Source organism: Meles meles, chromosome 8 (genome assembly GCF_922984935.1).
Source record: "Meles meles chromosome 8, mMelMel3.1 paternal haplotype, whole genome shotgun sequence".
NCBI classification, from domain to species: Eukaryota; Metazoa; Chordata; class Mammalia; order Carnivora; family Mustelidae; genus Meles; species Meles meles.
This window is the reverse complement of record NC_060073.1, coordinates 28,273,745-28,292,705: the sequence shown is the minus strand read 5'-3', so window position 1 is coordinate 28,292,705 and position 18,961 is coordinate 28,273,745. Positions and strand designations below refer to the sequence as shown.

Below are 18,961 nucleotides of genomic sequence, written 5' to 3'. Positions count from 1 at the left end.
AGAAACATAAAATGGAGCTTGCATCCCAAGTGAGTAATCTAGAAAATGACCCCTTTGGGGTTCAGATGGGAAGATTAGGAAAGAGAAGTTGGGCTTTCCCCTTATTTCCATTTATGCTGCTTTAAGGATGAGAGGTGATTTTTTGTTGTGGGTGCTGTTTTTGTTCTTGGAGGGAGACTGGGGGTGAGGGCTGCCACCTGCCGATAGCAGCCCAGGAAGGCCTCTGTCTGTGCTCGTGAAAAACATTCACCACATTCCCACATGGGATAACACAACAGCCATATCAGAAAGCTGCCATCATCCCCTTGCAACCCTTCAGGGATAGGCCTGCTTGCCTAGGAGACGCTTCCTTCACCTACCCTCGCCTCTAGCCTGCGTTGCTTTCCATAGGGTTCCCGGTGATCTTAGGAGAACGGCCTGATCTGTGTCCTCCCACCTCCCCGGCCTCACCTGGAGCCTCTGGTCACACTGGTCCCTTCGCCTCCCCCTGCGGCAGCAGAGTCTCTGCACTTGGGTTCCCTCTGCTGAGAACACTGTCTTCCGGGGCCTGCAGCCACCTTCCGGTCAAGGCAGGTCTGTCCGTGTTCTCCTCCCTCTTGTGCTTTCAGCACCCAGCACGTGGTAGGCACGTCATAGGCACGTGGTGCGTGTTAATGAAACATGTCCAGTGAGGGATGGCACAGCGAGTGAGAACCTGAGCGGGACTGACCCCAGGCCTCTGGCCTCCCTCCAGTCCCCTGATGGTGACCATTGTGCAGGGATTTCTCTCCTGGCCGAGGGAAGGAAGTACAGAGAAGCTCTGTGGTTGGGACAGGTGTCTGGGAAGTTGAGCAAGGGGACAGTCGCTGTTTTCCTATTTTCGCAGATGAGGTGAAGGTTCAGAGTTGGTCAAGCATCTTAAGGTCACATAGTAATTTTCAAGAGAGTGAATCTGTCACCCATCCCTCAGCCCTTGGTCTTTCTACCTGCCCAGCCAGCCTTGCTCAAGTACCACGGCCTCCCTCCTGCGGTGCCCCAGGGCCCTGGGAGAGACCTCAGAAGCTTCTAAGATGGTCCACTGTCCTTCCGGTCATTTGGCGCTGCTTCCCGGAGGGTCTTGTGGGACGAGTCCTGGCTCACGTTCTTCCTCACTCTGGAAACTGTAAAGCCCAGAGCTGGGAATGTGACAGGGACGAATAGGGATCCTTGGCCCGTCCAGGTCTATCTTCCTGAGCAGCAGGACGGCAGCTGCTGGGTCTGAATGCCCTGGGACCACGCCCACTGCAGGAAATTGGGGCCCCAGTCATTAGAATTGCTCCCTTCTCTCCCCAGGGCCCTGCTTGTTCCTGTGCCACGAGATCTGGAGCTGATTTCTCCTCCCCTGACGCTCATGCAGTGAAAAGAGCCATTTCTCAGGCCTTCAGGTCTCCCTTTGCCGCTGCTCTTGCAGATGTCCCAGAACGAGCCCCTCCCTCCCCAACACGTGCCAGGGGCTGCCAAGTTCCCTGCTCTCTGGGTGGCACACTTCTGTCCCCAGGCCGCCCCAGGGAGAGGCTGAGCCTGAGATCTGGTTCCTCCTGGCAGGTGCCGGCAGGCCCTGAGATCATCCTGGCGCAGTGCCTTCTGAGGGGCACCCATGCAGTCACCCGGGGTCCCATGCCAAGTAGGGGCCCATGCTCGGTTTACTCTCTACCATCGCCATCTTGAAATGCTTAGTAATTTTTGCACAAGGGACCCCACCCACATTTTCATTTTGCGCTGGGCCAGCCTGGCAGCCGGGCTGAGGGCTGTGTGCACGTCAGGTTGTCCATGGCTACCCTGGGACAAAACTGTCCGGCTCCAAACCGTGCGCGGGTTACCCATTTTCACCCCACCTCTTGGCTCTTCCCCTTCCTCCGTTGTCCCTCTCTTGTTGAGTTGAGGGAAGGCTTGGGGCGATAAGACAGACGAGAAATATCAAGGAAGAAAAAAATCGAAGGAAAAAAAAAGTCTCCTCAGCTCTGAACACCAGTCGTGGTGGTCTTGGGGCTGAACCTGCCCTGGTTTGAGTCCTGAGTGGTTTCCAGGGAGCCGGAGGAAGGTTCCCCTCTCCCTTCTGCAGCTTTGAGGAGTCCCTTCCTGGCTGAAGTGCTTTCCCCCTTCATTTCCACTGCTGGATTTTATAGGGCTTCAGCCCAGGAGGAGGGCCAGGTGTCAGAGCCCAGGGGCCATGAAAACCCTCCTGCCTCCCCGCTCCCAGCCCCATGCAGTGCTGGGCAGACTTCACTGCGCCCTGTTTTTTCTGCATGTTCTCCCTTCTGACCCCTCCCATTCCCAATCCTGAGTCTTCTGCCCTGCAACCCCCTTCCCCAGCCTCCTTTGTGTTTTCTTAAGCCAACCCCCCTCCCTCCCACCACCCTCCAGCCCTCCCTGTCTCCAGGGGAAGGAGCTGACACGAGCCAAGTCAGCCGGCATCCAAGGGAGCCTCTGTCTCACCCAGTCATGCCCAGCCTGTGGGACGGGCTCTTCTGGCTTCATCCTCCCACCACCATCTTTTCCTCCCATCCCCCCAAACTCCAGCACGGTGGGGAGTTCTTATTTTTTAAGTGAAGGTGATGTACCCTCCCTTCCAATTTGAGACTTCGGTGGGACATCCTGTTGGGTTGAGCACAACTCTGCTCCCCTCCAACTCCTCGACACCCAGCAAAGCTTCGAGTCCTTTGCAGAGAGAAACTGGATTCCCTAGGAGTCTACTGGTCTTCTGGAGAAGCTTGGTCACTTTTGGTCTCCTTTTTTGTTTTTGGCCGTGGTCATTGGTGTTAGTTGGCGTTTGCCCAGGCTTAGCCCTGAGGACGCCTGTCATGTTGGGCTTTTGAACTGACTTTTATCTTGATGCTAAATTCTATTCCCCGTTCTTTTCTAGCCTTCTTAACAAGTAGCAGTAAGATGGGCTCAGAGCCAAAGCAGCCTGCATTCCAGTCCTGGGTTACATGAGCCCTCTGGGTCTTAACTTTCTCGTCCGCAGAAGGGGGATGATGGGGGCATCTGGCTTCTGCATTGTTGAGAGACCTCTGTGCTTTGGTCCATGTAAAGTGCTTATGCAAAGTGCTTCCTGAGCGTGAAGCAGCTACTGGGAGAGTGGGGTGGGACCAATGTGGTCGGGACCAGTCAGACCTCAGCCCTGAGCTGGCGTGTCCCGTCTACCCTGCGTGAATGGGGCCCGGTGGGAGAAGATGCCACGGGGGCACAGTTATGATCACTGTGACCTGTGGCAAATGACTCAGGCTTTGGGCCTCGGATTCCTTCATTCCAGCCACGAGGATGCTGCCTGCTGGTGTCCCCGCTTTGAATGTAGCAGGAGGGCAATCAGGATTTGCTGGCTGGGTGCCAGCTGGCCCTGGCTGCTTTTGACTGACCTTTGTCTCTCTTGGCTGTTTATTTCCAGAGTGTTCATGAGCCCACGGGCCCCAGTGAGGGTTATTTGCAGCTGGAGGAACTGGTGAAGCAAGTGGTGTCTCCCTTCCTGGGCATCAGTGAGGACCGTGGCGTCTCGGGTCCCACGTACATGGCGGGTAAGGGGCGAGGCTCCTGGGTTGCGGGGATCCCCGTTGAGAGCTGCCAGCGATGTCTTCCTGAGCCTGGACGCTGTCGCAAGCTCTTTGCTGCTGGTGTGGGTCCAGGCCGATCTGCGCATGTTAATAATCACTTGTGTTTCCCACTGGCCTGTGTCGCGGTGACCTCCCCGCCTCACGATCCCTCCCGGGGGACTAATGCTACGCCTCTGTGGTCTTGCTTGTCTGATCTGCATCTTTGATCGGTGGCTTTGATCTTTTTTGTGTGCCTGCGGTGTTCATTTTCCCATATGTGATAACCAGAAACTGCCTGGTTGCACGCACCCCCACCACACACACACTTGAGTGGAAAAACCACCGGTAGTGGATTTTCCCTTGAAAGCAGCTTGAGATGGGAAAACAGCTCGTTTTGTGTTCGGCCAGATGAAATGGAGCTGCTGTTCCCCCCTCCTTGTCTGTAGCTACCGCCAAGGCCTATATGCCAAGGATAGGTGCTCCTTGATGGGGGGCAAGTCCTGTTGGTGGCTCTAAAGCCAGCATTAGCGTCCGCCTCTGCACTCGGCACCCTGGAGAATCAAGGGGTGGAGGGGATCTGTTCCTTCTCTCCGTGAAACTGCAGTCCAGATGCGGAAATAGTCCCATAATAGGCTTATCACAAGACACATTCTTCAGTTACCTTTTGAAACGAGAGCCCCCCAAATGCAGGAATTTTCCTATCTGCAGCAACTTTAATGCTGGTTCGTATATAGTAAGCACTCAAAAACATATGTATTTAGGTGGGTGACAGGTAATTGTACCCCGGGCAGGGGAGACCAGCACCTACACAGAGGTGCAGAGGCGGCAAGGGATTGCCTGAAATTGGAATCTTTTGCCCCGTTCTCCTGGCTTCCGTGGAATTGTAGCTGAACTTCAAAGGAAAGGGCAGAGGAACTGTGTCCGGCGAGGTTCCGCCCCTCCCTGGGCCTCACTACTGCAGGAAAAGCAGGTTTCCTGGCCCCTTCATGTGTCTCTGGAGACACCAGCCGCCACACATTTGGGGTGCTGGCCCCAGCCCGCCTGCCGGGTTCTTCTCCTTTCTTCACCCCCCTTTCCTCTTGATCACTGGCTCATTCCACCCAGGAGCTGGTGCAAGCCAGAGTGGAATGCCAGCTGAAGGAAAACTGGCCCCCCGCCTCTCCAGCCATGAGCAGGCTGCTGCGTTTCTCTGCCCTCCCTGGAGCCCAACTTCTGTCTTCGGCTCAGCCCTCACCCTAACCCTAACCTGCCTATGGTGGGAGGAATCAGGCAGATATCAGGATGCAAGCCGGTGAACTGGGCCGTGTCAGGGACCTGGCCATCAGCTGCGCCTAGAGCCAGGATTAAGGATAGATTTGGAAGTTTGTTCAGGAGTACTTACTCTAAAAGGGGATGCTTTTGGCTTTCCAGTTAAACTCAGAATAATACATACTTTTGGCAAATGGTAAAGGCCTGAGATTTTCTTTTACCAAGGACAGTCCTCACGTCTGGGCTCTTGTCTCAGGAAGGGTAGAGGGGGAAGAAAGGGACTCTTTTTGATTGTTTTATTATTATTGTAGCAAATGTGTCCTGAGGCCCTCCCCCAGGTGCCGTGTGAGGTGTGGTGCTGCGGGTATACCCATGACTCAGACTGACCCGTCTCTGCCCTCTGGCGTGCACAGTCCAGGGGGGAAGTCACAAACAATAGATCACAAACAATGATTCATTTGTGTACAGGGACTCTTGGGAGTGGGGGGAGGCTCATCAGCCAAGGGGCCCTTCACCTGGACTGGGAGAGCAGGGGAGCCCCCCAAAGGAAGTGATACCTGAGACGCGTCCTGTAGGATGAATTTGAGTTAATCTGCCGTCCCTGTTTACTCAGCTGTCCCAGGCAAAGGGAAGGATCTTTGGGAGGGCTCTGGGGTAGGGAGAGTGGGGAACAGGAGGTTGGAGCCTTTGAGGAACTGAAAGACCTTCAGAGTTACAAAGTGGCCTTTGGCCGGGGAAGGCTCGGCCACAGACTACCTCTTGGGCAGGCCCTCTGCCGGGTGGGCTGGATACCCGACCACAGAGTGGGCCCCACTGTACCCATTTTGCAGGTAAGGCAAATGAGGATTAAAGTCGCATGGCTGTTGGAGCTGGGATTTCAAAGCCCCACGTTGGTCGCACTTGACCAGCTCTCCTACGTGCTCCAACCCCACCCCTGCCTACCCCTGTCAGTTTCTAGAAGCTGATGGTGATTTTTACTGAGGGACAGCTGAGGGGGTTCCCCAGCCCAGCAGGGTTCCAGGGCCAGACCTTTCACCCTGAACCTTTGCACACCGAACAGCTAAAATGGTCACAGTGGAGCCCTTCCCTGTTGAGGACACCCCTTTGCCAGATAAAGTGAGGACTCCCTGAGCCTCAGTCTTCCCCTTAGTAGAATGGAGACCATGACCTCTGTCCTGCCTGAAGGAGAGGAGTGCAGAGACCACCAACCGGAGTGTAAAGCCCCAGGAAGGGTTTGCCATGGTCCACTCAGGGCCCATCCGGGGCTGGGCATGGTCCGAGACAGCTGGAGGGCTCATCTCAGAAGCCACCGCTTACCAGATGCCTGCCACAGGTGCCGTCCAGGTGCTTGTCTTCCTTGTACAACAGCCTGCTGAGGGGTGGCTGCTGTGCTGACCTCAGGCTCCGACTTGGGAAGAAAGCTCCTAAGGAGTGGTTCCCGGGGGGTTGGGGGACACCTGCCCAGGCCTGTTTGACTCCATGGGGATGCTTGGAAAGACTCTCTTGCTGTAAGCCAGGCCGTTGGGTTTGTGAAGGGAGCCTCACTCACTGAATGTGTAAGGCTTGGGGTGGCGGGGTAGGGGGTAGAGAGGGAGAGAGAGAGAGAATGGAGTCCGAGGCTCATGTTGGAGTCACGCTGGAGCGACTGTATGATGTACGGTTCTCCTCCAAAGCAGTCACCTTCCCAGGGCAGTGGGGATGTGGAGGTGAGGAGGAAGGGTGAAAACTTTAAAAAAATAAGTAAATAAAAATGTGTCAGAGGCCAGGCCCACATCCTACTTTTCCAGTTCCCAGAGTTTCCAGGCGACTGGCCTGGCTGCTTCCGGGGCCCTCACAGCAAACACTCAGGAACACTCATCGTGCTGTGTTTCTCCCCCGCAGAAGCACCTTGGCCCCCTACAGATCTTCCTCTGTTATGTCTCCAGGGGGAGGGCCCTTGCCTCAAGATACTGTAACTTCTCCTCTGGACGAGTAGGCTTTCGTGGGCTTCCAGGTGCCCGGGGCCCAGAGATTGATGCCCACGGGGGGCTATGGCCTGCAGAGGTCACAACAACATTATGGCGGCTGCTCCTGTGCGCCTGGGAGATCAACAGCCTGGGAACCGAGGGCCCCTCAGAGGCACTGAGGACCGCCTCATCCAGGCTCTGCTTCTCCGGGGGTTTGAAAGGAGCTGCCGTTGCCCGCTCCTGTTCAGGGGGATGAATGCCCAGAGCTCCACGGGGCGCCTGGGGAGCGAGGAAGGAATAAAGGCTCCCCCAGGCCCCACCCCGTGTGAAAGGCAGGAGGAGGAGGGCTGGAGGTGGGTGCTGGCTGAGTTGGCAGGGCCCAGCTCCTCTCCCAGATCGAAGGGCACCCCTGCAAGGAAAGGACACGTTTCAGCCCCCAGGGGGTGTCCACAGCTGAATCGGTCTCTTTAAGGGAGATTTCCTTCTCTGAGTGGCAGGGCCTGGCTCTCCCCGGTACAGACAAGAAGGCCGGGAAGGTGGCGGGCAGGCCCAGTGTGGGTAGCGGTCTCAGCTCCCAGCCCAGTGTGTGGCCTGACCCCACTGGGGACGCAGCTGACGTGCTTCTCTGAGGTTGACTCTGGAGTCTGGAGTCTGGTGGGAGCGTATCGAGGAAATACTGTCCGCCCAGGGGACTCAGTGCAGCCCAGCAGCCCCTGCGGTCTCTGTTCTGCCCACACCCAGTCCTGGGAACCAAAACATTCCCCCCAGAAGGCAGAAGAGTCCTAGGCCACTCCTGTGAGTCATGAGCAGGGAACAGCCTTAAGGAGAGAGGCGGGGCCGGCCACAGAAGGAACTTGGCCTTGAAACCGCAAGGGCTGGGCTTCTGCTGTGTGGCCTGGCATGAGTTACTTGAGTCTCTGAGCAGCAGAGGGGTGAGCACAGAGAAGGAAGACAGTGCCCTATCTCTAGGGCCCAGGCAGAGCTGATACTGGCTGCTTTATGGGTACTGGCTAGAGGGTGACCTGGCCTCCTTGGAATCACTCCAGAGGAGAGATTGTGCCTCTCCCCGGGAGCCCAGGCCACATCCTGGCCCTTGCCATGCTGTGTGGTCCTGCCTGGTGACCTGTCAGTCTCCCCCACAGACTGTCAGCTCGCTGGGAGCCGGGAGCATGTGTAACCCTTTCCCCCAGGCCCTATCACGGCTCTCTGCTCTGAGGGAGCGAGTGAGTGAATGTCTGGGTTCTGTCCGTCTGCCAGTCTGGAACCCGCCCCTCCGAAACGACTCTTCTTCAGGACTTCTCCTGACTTCCCAGCTAGCTCCTGCCCTTACCTCTGCCCTGCCATTGCTTGACCGTGTCTGTTTTTATTTTTATTTTTTTTTATTTTTATTTATTTATTTGACAGAGAGAGACCACAAGTAGATAGAGAGGCAGGCAGAGAGAGAGAGAGAGGGAAGCAGGCTTGCCGCTGAGCAGAGAGCCCGATGTGGGACTCGATCCCAGGACCCTGAGATCATGACCTGAGCCGAAGGCAGTGGCTTAACCCACTGAGCCATCCAGGTGCCCCCGACCATGTCTGTTTTTAATTCCTTTATAGGTCCCATCCAGTATTGTATTAATTCCAGGTGTACAGTAGAGTGATTCGGTAATTCCGTACTCATTAACCTTGTCCAAACGGTAACTCGTGTGCAGGTTTCCCAGCGGGCACGAGCGGGGGCTCCGCCATGAGCCCTCAGCTTGAACCCTGCTTGCATCACTAACAGGCTGCAAAGTCATTCAGCATCTTGACTTAAGGTTCCTTTTCTGCAAAATGGTCAAAAGACGAGCATGTCGATGAAGCACCTGCTTTTGTGATACAGTACCCCGCCCACAGTAGATGCTCAGCTAGTGACGGCTGCCAGGACCCAACCCCCCGCCGCACACGGGCACACACATTCACGCACGTGCACTGGGCTCGGGCCCCTGTGGCAGGCCCCGAGGCAGGTTCACATTTCTCCCTCTCGGCAGTGACCGCAGGGTTTTGCACATCACAGTTCAGAGTTTCTGTTGAAGAAGGGGGCAGGTGTCCCGGGGGGCTGCCCTTCACTGTGGCTCTAGTTCTCTCAGCAGCAGTTGAAGAGGCCTCTTGTCTTTGCTCCCTGTTAAACCTGCGAGGACTTTGGGCTTCTGGGATAACAGCAGGAGAGAGAGAGAGAGAGACGGATACCATCCAGGCAACCGTCTGAAGCACCTTTCCTGGCTCATTCTGCTGGGCTGGGGCCCCTGGAAATCATCAAACAAATGGTCATTTCCTCCCGAGATGCTGTGTGTGTCCACCGTCTGTCCCCCAGGCCCTCAGCTTACCCTGTGTCCCCGGCCCAGCCTTAGCTCCTGCTCTCTCTCGTCTTCCTACATCTGCGTGTGAGCAGTGCTCACAGAATGGTCTAGCCCAGTCTACAGCCCAGCTGGCTGAGGGTTTGGGCCACAATAGATTTGCAACTGCCAGTCCTAGGTGCTTTCTTCTAGCAGCTAGCAGGAGACAAACGAATTGTTTTCAAGGGCATTTTTTTTAAAAATTATTTATTTATTTATTTGACAGAGAGAGAGATCACAAGTAGACAGAGAGGTAGGCAGAGAGAGAGAGAGGGAAGCAGGCTCCCTGCTGAGCAGAGAGCCCGATGCGGGACTCGATCCCAGGACCCCGAGATCATGACCCGAGCCGAAGGCAGCGGCTCAACCCACTGAGCCACCCAGGTGCCTCAAGGGCATTTTTTTTTTTTAAGGATAGTTCGTTAATGGGATCCTGGCTTCTTTCTACTCTTCTGGCGCCTCTGTCTTAGAATGATTGATTTTTGTGATCATAAAAGTACTACATGGTTATTGTAACACTGTGGGAACATTATAGAAACGTTAAGGGTAGGAGCACCCATGCTCCCAAGAGAACCTCAGCCAGTGCTTGGCATGGATTCTTCCTTCTCAGTTGCTCCTTGCCATTTTGTCTCCTATTCGTTCTTCCCCAAAGAGAGGAGCCGCTGACCCAGCCTCTCCCGGCCAATACCAGCCTCTTGTTCCGCACCTCCTAGGGGATCGTGTTTGCTGTTCGTGGCGTCAGAGAGGAGTGCATCTTCTGAGGGCAGCAGCAGAGCCCTAAGACGCAATGGCATGCTGTGGGGAAGGTCTGGGCACTGCTGTTCAGAGCCTATGAGAGTTGGGCTGAGCCTCAGTCTTCCTCATCTGAACAATGGGAAGAGTGAGAGTAGCCCAGGTGTTTCAAAGGGTAATTGGGACTCAGCAGTGAGAAAATGGATGGGAACACTCTGTATATCATTCTTTGGTTTTGAGAAGTAATTATGTATTACCTGTCGGCTCCCTTGGGGCTCAGAGCCAGCAGACTTGGTGACTCAGTCCTAAGGCTTAGGATTTCAACCTGTCTTCACTGAATGTGCATCGAGGTGTATGTGTGGACCTATAAAACTGTCCAGTGACAGGAGCCACCGAGAGCCTTGCAGACGGACACGCCCATCTAGGAGCGTGAGCTCTGGAAGGGACGACAGAACGTGTCTGGGCCCTGCAGATCCACGGCAAGAGCCAAGAGTGAACTAAAGCAGAGTGGGCCGCGTGTCCCCAAGGACAGTCTCTGAACCGCATGGTTTCTTCTCCCTTTAGAATCCAGGTCTTCCCCTGGGATCCTGACCATGCAGGAACACCACCCCGTCACGCTTCTCCCCTGCTGCCCGCGGCCTCCCCCTGCTGAGAAAGGGATGGGTTTCTTTGGGGGTCTTCAGGGTCTCAGGGACATGGAAGCCGTGGAAAGCCAGGGCAGATGAGATGGGGTAGGGTGCTGGATGGCTAGGGAGGCGTGCACTGGTAGAAGGAGGAAGGTTGATCAGAACCCACTTGGTCCTCGGCCCTCCATTCTCAGTCCTCTGTCTCCCTGGGGTACTTCAGCCGGCCCCTGACAGGTGCAGTGCCAATGTGGGGGAAGAGGTGGGGTGCCTCTTAAGGAGCATAGGAGGTAACCGCCCCGAGACCGAGGGGATGTAGGCTTGTCGTTGCCCCGGCTTTCCTCACTTCTGGCCTCTCAGGCTCCAACCCGGTGTAGCTCCTGCCACGGCATCATTCTGGAGCACAGCCTCCAACCTACCCCGCCCCTAAGGCTTCTCTGATCACAGAAGCTTCTGTCTGGCTTTCAGGGGCCCTCCTGCTTGCTTGTGCACGTCTTCCATGTTCCAGCCAGCCTGTGGCCGGATGGCGCCCCTGGCTCAGCACCTCGCTCAGGCTGTTCCCAGGGCTCAGAATGGCTGTCCTTCCCCCTTCTGGGGGTTTCACATACTGAAGGCCCAGCTCCAGGGTACGTTCTCCCTGACCCATGGAAGTGTGTGTTGCTGTGTCCTGCCTCGGAACCCCATCCACTTGGCTCGCCCTTCCCTGGAGATCCTCGGCCCTTTCTAGTTACCCCTGCATTGGGGGTCTCTGGAAAAGCAGGGTCTGCAGTGAGACCTCCCAATCTCCCAGCCATTCTGCAGCCTCACTGTGTGCACGTAGGTCAATTATCACCCCTCTGATAGTCCGTTTTCTCATCTGTAAAGTGGGGCTAATAGCATCTCATGACTTGAGCTCCGTTTTTGGGAGGAGTGAAAAGATGAGTGCATGGCAAGGCTCAGCGCAGCTTCTGGAATGTGGGGGCACGCAGGCAGCGGCGGTTTTGCATTAATTCGTGGCCAGGCCTCCTCTTTGGGGTCTGCCTCCACAGGGCCATCTGTGGAGCCTCGCCCATTCCTTGGTGCTGCCAAAGGCTGCTGGAACTGCAGATGACTCGAACAGAACACTGGGGTCGGCCCCTTGACCTGGTGGGAGGGGTGTGTGGTCCCAGTCAGGATGTCCCACGGCCCTTGCTTTGACAGCCGAGGTCCCCTTAGCTGGACTTGGGCTTGAGGGGCTAAGTCATCCGCTGTCACCCGAGAGTCCTCTACTTCCTGCTGAACAGAGCCACAGGGTGTCTTCTAGAAGCTGGTCCAGCCAGTGCCCAGGCCTTTAGAGGAGACCGGTTGAAAAGAAACATAGGGCGAATGCAGTGAAGCTGGGGAGGCAGCTGGGAAAGAGGGGAGACGCCCTAGAATGGGAGGCACCCTGGAAAGCCCTCTGGGCCCCCTGCTCTGGCGGGAGTAGGGATTGGGGGCACGTCCAGCAGGCGCAGGCATTGCTGCAAGAACAGCGTGTCGGGTTCCTCCCCGGCCTTCCAGCAGGTCTGTACCTCAAGCTGTTCCTGGATGTGGAGCCACCACCTCCCTCTTCCCCCAAACAGATGAGCAGGTTTTGCACCCCCGTCACCCCTCCCCAGTGACAGCCTTTGCCGGTTTGTCTCTTGCAGCCAGACGCCACTCCAGGGTCCGATCCAAGGTCACGGTCCTGAGCTACGCCTGCCCGACGCCCGCCCTCAGCCGGCCCCTGAACGAGACAGCTCTGACCCCGCTGACGGAGCAGGAGGGGGAGGCCTACCTGGAGAAGTGTGGCAGCGTGCGGCGGCACACGGTGGCCAACGCCCACTCGGACATCCAGCTGCTGGCGATGGCCACCATGATGCACTCGGGCCTGGGTGAAGAGCCTGGCGGGGAGCAGTGCCTGCTCCTGCCGCCCAGCTTCTCGCCCCCGCACCGACAGTGCTCCAGCGAGCCCAACATCACCGACAGCCCCGATGGCCTGGAGCAGGGGACCTTGGACAGCCAGGAGGACTCCGAGCTGAACTGTGCTTCCCTCGGTTGAACGCCCAGCCCCAGGACTTCCCAGCTCCATCCTGCCACTGGCATGAGAACGGCTCCGTCCCGGGGGTCTGTGGTGGGGGGGGGCTCACCAAGAGGCTCCTCCTGGAGGCCGAGTCCAAGTGCCCCGCTCGTGAACCTCTCCATGTTCATGATTGTGACCCCCTCTCTGCAGCCACACAGACCCAACTGTCTGATGCTTCCTTTCTGCTTGCTTGACTCCGGATACTCCTCTCCGGGCTTTTCCGCCAGATTAGTGCTGTCGGCTGCTCCCGACCATATCGCCCAGGGCCCCTGGCATGATGACAGCGGGAGGTCGGATGAGCCGCCCACGAAGCTGGCAAGGGTGCGCTGGCCTCCGGAGCTCCCATGTAGGGGCTTGTGATGCGGGGCTCCTAGAGCGGTACCTCTTCTCCCCTGTTCTGGGCGGAACGAGAGCAGGCAGCAGCTCCTGCCAAACAGGACGCTGGGAACGTGCCTTCCTTATGCTTTCAGAATTCCTAGGAAGAGTTGACCCCGGCGGGTGAGGGTCCTTTTCACCTGTATCCAGATCCTACATGCCGCCTTTGGCTTTTGGTCCCAGGGGGGCCACATGGCTGGAGAAGCCCCCTCTTTGACAAAGCCTCAGCGCTCCCCTCTCCAGCCTCCTCCCAAGCACAAGGAACTAACCTCCCTGGTGGAGAAGCTGGTGCCTTTGTTCCTCTCCCATTTCAGAAACTGACCATTTTCCTGCTGTGGGGTGTGGGGCCAGGGGATACCAACCAAGTAGTCTGTTCCTGGATTTGACTTGAATTTTTTAAATGTGCATCGTTTCAAAAAAAAAAAAAAATAGTTTGCAAATATTTGCACGTAGGATCTTGCACTGCTTGTTTCCAAGGGGGTTTGTCTTCAAACTAGAAAATAAACAACTCCCTCCTTAGGAAAGGAGCCTGGAAGTGGCTCAGGGAGCAGGCTGGGTGGTGGGTGGGGCTCGTCAGCTGCGGAGCGCTGGAAGCAGCAGGACTTGAATCCAGAGTGGCCTGTGTTTGTGAGCGTCACAGTCTGTAGCACCGAGGTGGGGAGCCTCCGTTTGCCTCGAGCAGAGGGTCGTGGTAAATGGAATGTCCCAGTGCTGTACAGCAGGGGAAGATGAGGGAGATGTGGGCAGGATCTTTTAGAGAGATGTTCATTCCCTGTGATTGAAGAAGTGCCTGGAATTTCTAACATCTGAGCTCTCAACATGCCGTTTGGGGCAGCCGGCTTTGGTACTGCGCTGAAGCCTTAACACTGCTCCCTCCAGGTCTGGGCCCTTTGTCCACCTGGAACCACTGTTCTCTGTATTTGCCCGTTGGCCCCACTGGTAACAGCTCCAGAAAAAAAGAGAAGGCTCTCCTGAATCCTTCTGGTACCTTCTAGGTGTCCTGTTAGTCTTTGGAAACTGTTAATGAGGCATGAGCCAGCTTGGCTTCCAATATGGCAGGAGGTGGCTGGGAGGGGACGAGGACAGTGTGAGCTGCCGGCAGGGAAAGAGGCCTTCTAAGCATATCTGAGCCTTGACGGCCCATCCCTTCTGGGCGAAGATCTGGACTATGACCAGAGTCATGCTTTGGATGGCTTGTACTTTGGAAAGTTTGTTTAAAAAGTTGTCTCATTTTTATTCTTCTAAGAGAATGTGGAAGAGAAATGTCCCAGGGAGATCTTCGGAGAATTTCAAACAAAAAAAAAAATCATCTCTGTGTCTGTGTTGGGTGAGGTCCACAAATTGACTAACGTGCATTAACAATCTAGAACATCTGTAAGTAACAGTTTGATGATTTCTTTGACTGGTGGTGTCTGTCCTTACTGGTACTTAGCACTTGGGACAAGTATTTATTGATCCAGGCAAAGTCATTAATCATGCCTGGGTTTCTTTTTTAGTTTACAACATTAATGACATATACGCTCTTAAATGCCTTGTGTGTCTCCTTTAGGAGAACAGCAGCCGTGGGTTAAACGTGAGCTCTTAGGTGGAGAACCAGAGGGTCAGGGGAGCCCCAGTACACTCAACGGCTGATGACTGTCAGCCAGTTGACGACTTCACCTTTAATGTCCTGCCTGATACTGCGCAGTGCCTATTCCAGACTCTACGGAAAAAATGTTGATGTTTCTGGGCATTTTAGCCATCAGAGCTGTGGCGAGGGTGACAGCTGTACTGATTGTAAGCTCTTTTTCTCCCTTTGTGAGATGAAGCTAGGATCTCCTGGGGGCTGCATTTTAGTGACAGGAAGCTATCACAACTCCAAGCTCTGGGTGAGCTCACAACCCAAAAACGTTTCATGTTGTTCGTTTCCAAAATAGATTCAATAAACATTTCATAAATGTTTCATATACGTCACTCTCTCCCTGTGCTGTGCGGCTTGACAGGATCTGCAAGCGCCGCGGTCCCCTGGCTCCTGGTGCGTCCTGTCCTCATGCCCTCAGCCAGCTTTTCCTGCCTCCATGTCCCTCTTCCTGTCGCCTCCGCTCCAGGATTCAGCAGCAGCCTTACCTCAGCCAGCGTCCCCTGGTTTTGTTTGCCATCCTCAGCTGGATTGGCAAGTCATTTCCTGGACCAGCAGGCTGTCTGAGGAGCTTGGAAAACACCGAACAAAGTCTGGGAAGGCCAGTCCTCCTCTAAAGCCAGCTTGGGCTCTCCCTGAGCGTTTGACCCAGAGGGGACGCTTACTGCGACGCATGGACTCTCTCTGTACACTCCCCTCCGATTTTGTTTGGCAGAAGGAGACTTCAATCTACACTGTGTTACTCTCTGCATATATTTTCCCAGGATGGCTGGAGCCGAGTTGACCTGAGATTGAAGGGTTATTAGTGAGAGCATTTAACGGGGTGTGACCCAAGCTGACCGAGAATCCTGGGAGATGAAAAGCAGGATGTGGCCATTTGTGTTGAATATTCAGAGGCTGTAAGGTGGGAAAGAGCTGTGCGGCAGCAGATTCCCCGTCACTGGGGCACTGTCACATTGGCTTCTGCATCTGCTCAATTACCTACCGAATGTGGGGGAGGGGGCGGGGGGCGGCTCCCCCTGTGTTGAACGCCCTTTCTCTTGGAGCGGGGGATGCAGCAATGGACGGTCGGGCAAGGGGCCTGCCCGCTCTCCTGGGGACAATCCAGTGGGGGCAGGCTGGCGATCAGGTCAACACAGGCATTTCAAATAACGACCAACACCCGAGGGGAGTCAAATGACAATGCAGCGGCTCGGGGAGAGGAGAGGGCGACCCTGGGTCGGGTGGCTAGAGAAGTTCTCTCTGCAGTTGACTCAAGCCGGGCTTACAGTCAGCTTCTGTTGCCTGACCTGCCGTCACAAGTGACCACAGATGGTAATGGCATTGAGTGGCTTAAAACAACACGCATTCATTATCACAGTTCTGTAGGCTGAAGTCTGACGCGGGTCTCATGGGCCTACGATCAAGGTGTCAGCAGGGCTGTGCCTCTGTTGGAGGCTCGGGGAGAATGCATTCCCTCCCCCTTGCCAGCTTCTGGAGACCACCTGTATGCTGGGCTCCTGGGCCACCTCCTCCAGCGTCAAAGCCAGTTACGGTGGGGGGAACCCCTCTCACATGTGCATCACAGCGGCTTATATTCTATCTCCTCTCACGTTTAAGGCCCCGTGATTCTGTCCGTCCCACTTCGACAACACAGCATGGTCTCCATCTCGAGATTTCGCGGGCACTGCCTCTGCTGACCCCACTGCCAGCGTCTCTCCCGGCAGGAGAAAAGCCACCCTAGGGAGTGCTGGGGGCTCCACGGAGTTGAGGCTCCAGAGGGTAGGCCAGTGCTGGTCTCAGTGTCCAGGGGCCTTCAAGCCTGACCTCCACCCACCCAGGCCCGGACTCCCACACGAACTAGGATTCTGGAATCTCTTGCTCAGACTTTTCTCTGATTTAAAATCTCACGTGCTTGTCAGGCCCTCTTCCTCCCGTCTGGATTTCTGCCACTGGGTACTCCCTGAATTTGTCTCCAGATGCCATCTCTCCCCATGGATGGCCAAGCGGATCTTTCTAAAACATAAACTTCTCCCAGGCTTCCACTAACATCCACACACTTGAACATGACTTTAAGGTCCTTTCCAAGCTAGTCTCCCGCTGCCTTTGCTGCTCTGTGACTCCCTGTGAACAGGTGTCCGTCTCACTGGGTGGTTCTGCCTTCTACCCCCACACCCTCCCACCTCATTCCTGCTGCCCCCCACCCCCGCAGGCCTTGCCCACCGCTTCTCCAGGTAGGAGACACTTATGCCTCTGCACGTGTCAGGTGCTATCCCAGGAAGGCGACGATATGTGGGATTTGTGTTTGCCTGCCTAGGGCTTAGCAGACAGAGAAAGTTCTCTAAGTCAAATGCATTGGACGAATTAATGGGATGGTCACAATTCTGATGGCCACTCTTTCCCTCCCACCTATTTGTACAATAGACCTTCACCCACTTTCCTTTCTCCACAGGCAGAGACCTTCCCCATGCTGCTGCCTAGTCATGTTCCCTCTGAAGCTATGTGGCCCAGCAACCTGGGAACACGGCTGGGGGCCAGGACTCTGCTCTTCTCTGCAGCCCCTCCCCTTCCTGCTCCAGCCCGAGGCCGCCAGTCCCTGTACAGGGCTAACCCTGTGCACAGGACTGCTGCTTTGCTCCTGAGCCAGGTGCTTCCTTCTGGGCGTGTCCCCTCTCTGTCTGCAGTGAGAGAGTCCTTCAGGGCCCGGACCATGTGCCCGTTGTTGGCACACGGCCTTCTCTTTGAAGAAGGTCTCCTTCCCAGAAGTAAGTGGGAGTATTCCTGGCCAGTGTGCTTAGGCAAGAACCTCCTGGCCCTAACCCAGGATAGATCCAGCAAAAGGGAGCTTCAGAGTCTGCCCTGGTATGCAAGTACTATCTGGACCCCCACAACAACTGCAAGGCAGGTAGCGCCCCCATTTCGCAGATGGCAAAACTGAGGCTTGGGTTCTTTTACCCCATGTCCAGTGATCATCCTTCTCTATCCCATGAAGTGTCCTGGCTTGGTAGAGGTTGAGGAAGCAGAACAACTAAGTCAGGGGCATAGCCCCCTCAGCTAGTTACATGGCGAGATGGTTTCAGGGTCTCCAGAGAGTGGAGAAGCAAAGCTGCCTCTCTTGCTCTTCTTCAGCCACTTCTAAAAACATCTCATAAGGGGAGGGCCTAGGGGTGGGGAAATCCCGCTTGTCCTGAACAGTCAATTTCCTACGCAGAAAAGATTTCAGTGGGCCTTTTCCTTAAAAAAACTAGTAAGTTTAAATTTGGATTTTAAAATAGTATTTTAATAGTTTAATAATTAAATGAATAGTATTCATTTAATAATTCCGTTAATAATGTTTTTGGAATCAATATTCAGTTTAAGATACAAATTTAAAAGCCTTTCTTAGGCTTTTAAGTTCAACTTAGAAATTTTATTATTCTGTATGTCTAGCAGATTTTAGCATTAATTTTGGAGGAGCCTTTAAATAATGTTTGGTCCTATTTACAAACTTAGCTCAGCACTTCAAACACTTTTAAATACATTTATAAATTTAATATTTCTTTTTAAGTACTTCAGTTTTTCTAACAACATATAAAATCTTCCCCAATCCTAACTTCTTCTAGAAACTAATCAATTAAGCTTATAAATAAGGGAAACTTTAAATGTTTTTACGCTCTACTTAAGCTTAGATGACACCATAAAAATCACAAGTCTTAATTAATTACTCTATTACACACTTTTAAATGGAATTATAAAGCTGTCACCGAACAGGGCCTTATTCTTTTAAATACCACATGTGTCTAAAATACGGACTGTGCGTAGATTCCTTCCTCACATAAAAGTCTTAGCGCTCTCGTTTGTTTCTTTTAAATCTGCCCACACTTGAGTCTAAATCTTCCTGGCCTGTTGCTTGTGAAGCTGTAGTCTGTCAGCTTCGGGCCTTTTCAGTATTTGGGGATGCTGGGGCTGGAAGCCTAAAACCCCGCCCCGCTTTGTGGGGCTCCGCCTGTAGGAGGCGCTGGAGGGCAGCTGGGAGGCCTGGGGGGATCGTGGGGAGTGAGGAGAGACCAGAGACCGGCTCATGCCTGTTTCCTGCCTCTGGAACATCCGGGACAGGACAGGTGGGCCCAGCGGCGGCAGCTGGGATCAGTTCGCAGCTCTCTCAGTCCGCAGGCGGCCTCAGGACATCAACCCCTCAGAGCCAGCAGCCCCAGCCAGCCTGGGCCCTCCTCTAGCCCCTTCAACCATCCCCAACTCAGGCTTTTGTTTCCCTCCTCTGAAGGGTGGTACCTGCTTCCTGCACTTTCCACTTCTGCGATTTCCTCCGTGTCTGCTCTTCGCCAGCTGACTTGCCCGATACCCGATTCACAATTCTGTATGTTAAATTCTCGGTTGCATTGGTAGATGCGGATTTTGTCCCCTGATTAGACCCTGGCTGATACACCACCCACTCAAGAAGACATGGATCTTCTCCGTACACCCAGGTTACTCCCGACCAGAAATTTCCTT

The 18,961-nt window shown here is 54.8% G+C and overlaps 1 protein-coding gene across 9 annotated transcripts in view; it reads left to right on the top strand.

Moving 5' to 3' along the window:
* PRR5L (proline rich 5 like) overlaps positions 1–14,820 on the top strand; it is a 75,970-nt gene extending 61,150 nt beyond the window's left edge. For all 9 annotated transcript variants that reach the window (XM_046015367.1, XM_046015369.1, XM_046015364.1 and 6 more), the window contains 2 exons: positions 3,404–3,530; positions 12,089–14,820. In XM_046015367.1, the coding sequence (XP_045871323.1) occupies positions 3,404–3,530; positions 12,089–12,480 (519 nt within the window). In that variant the 3' untranslated portion in view covers positions 12,481–14,820. The remainder of the gene's footprint in view (positions 1–3,403; positions 3,531–12,088) is intronic.
* Positions 14,821–18,961: the final 4,141 nt, after the last annotated feature.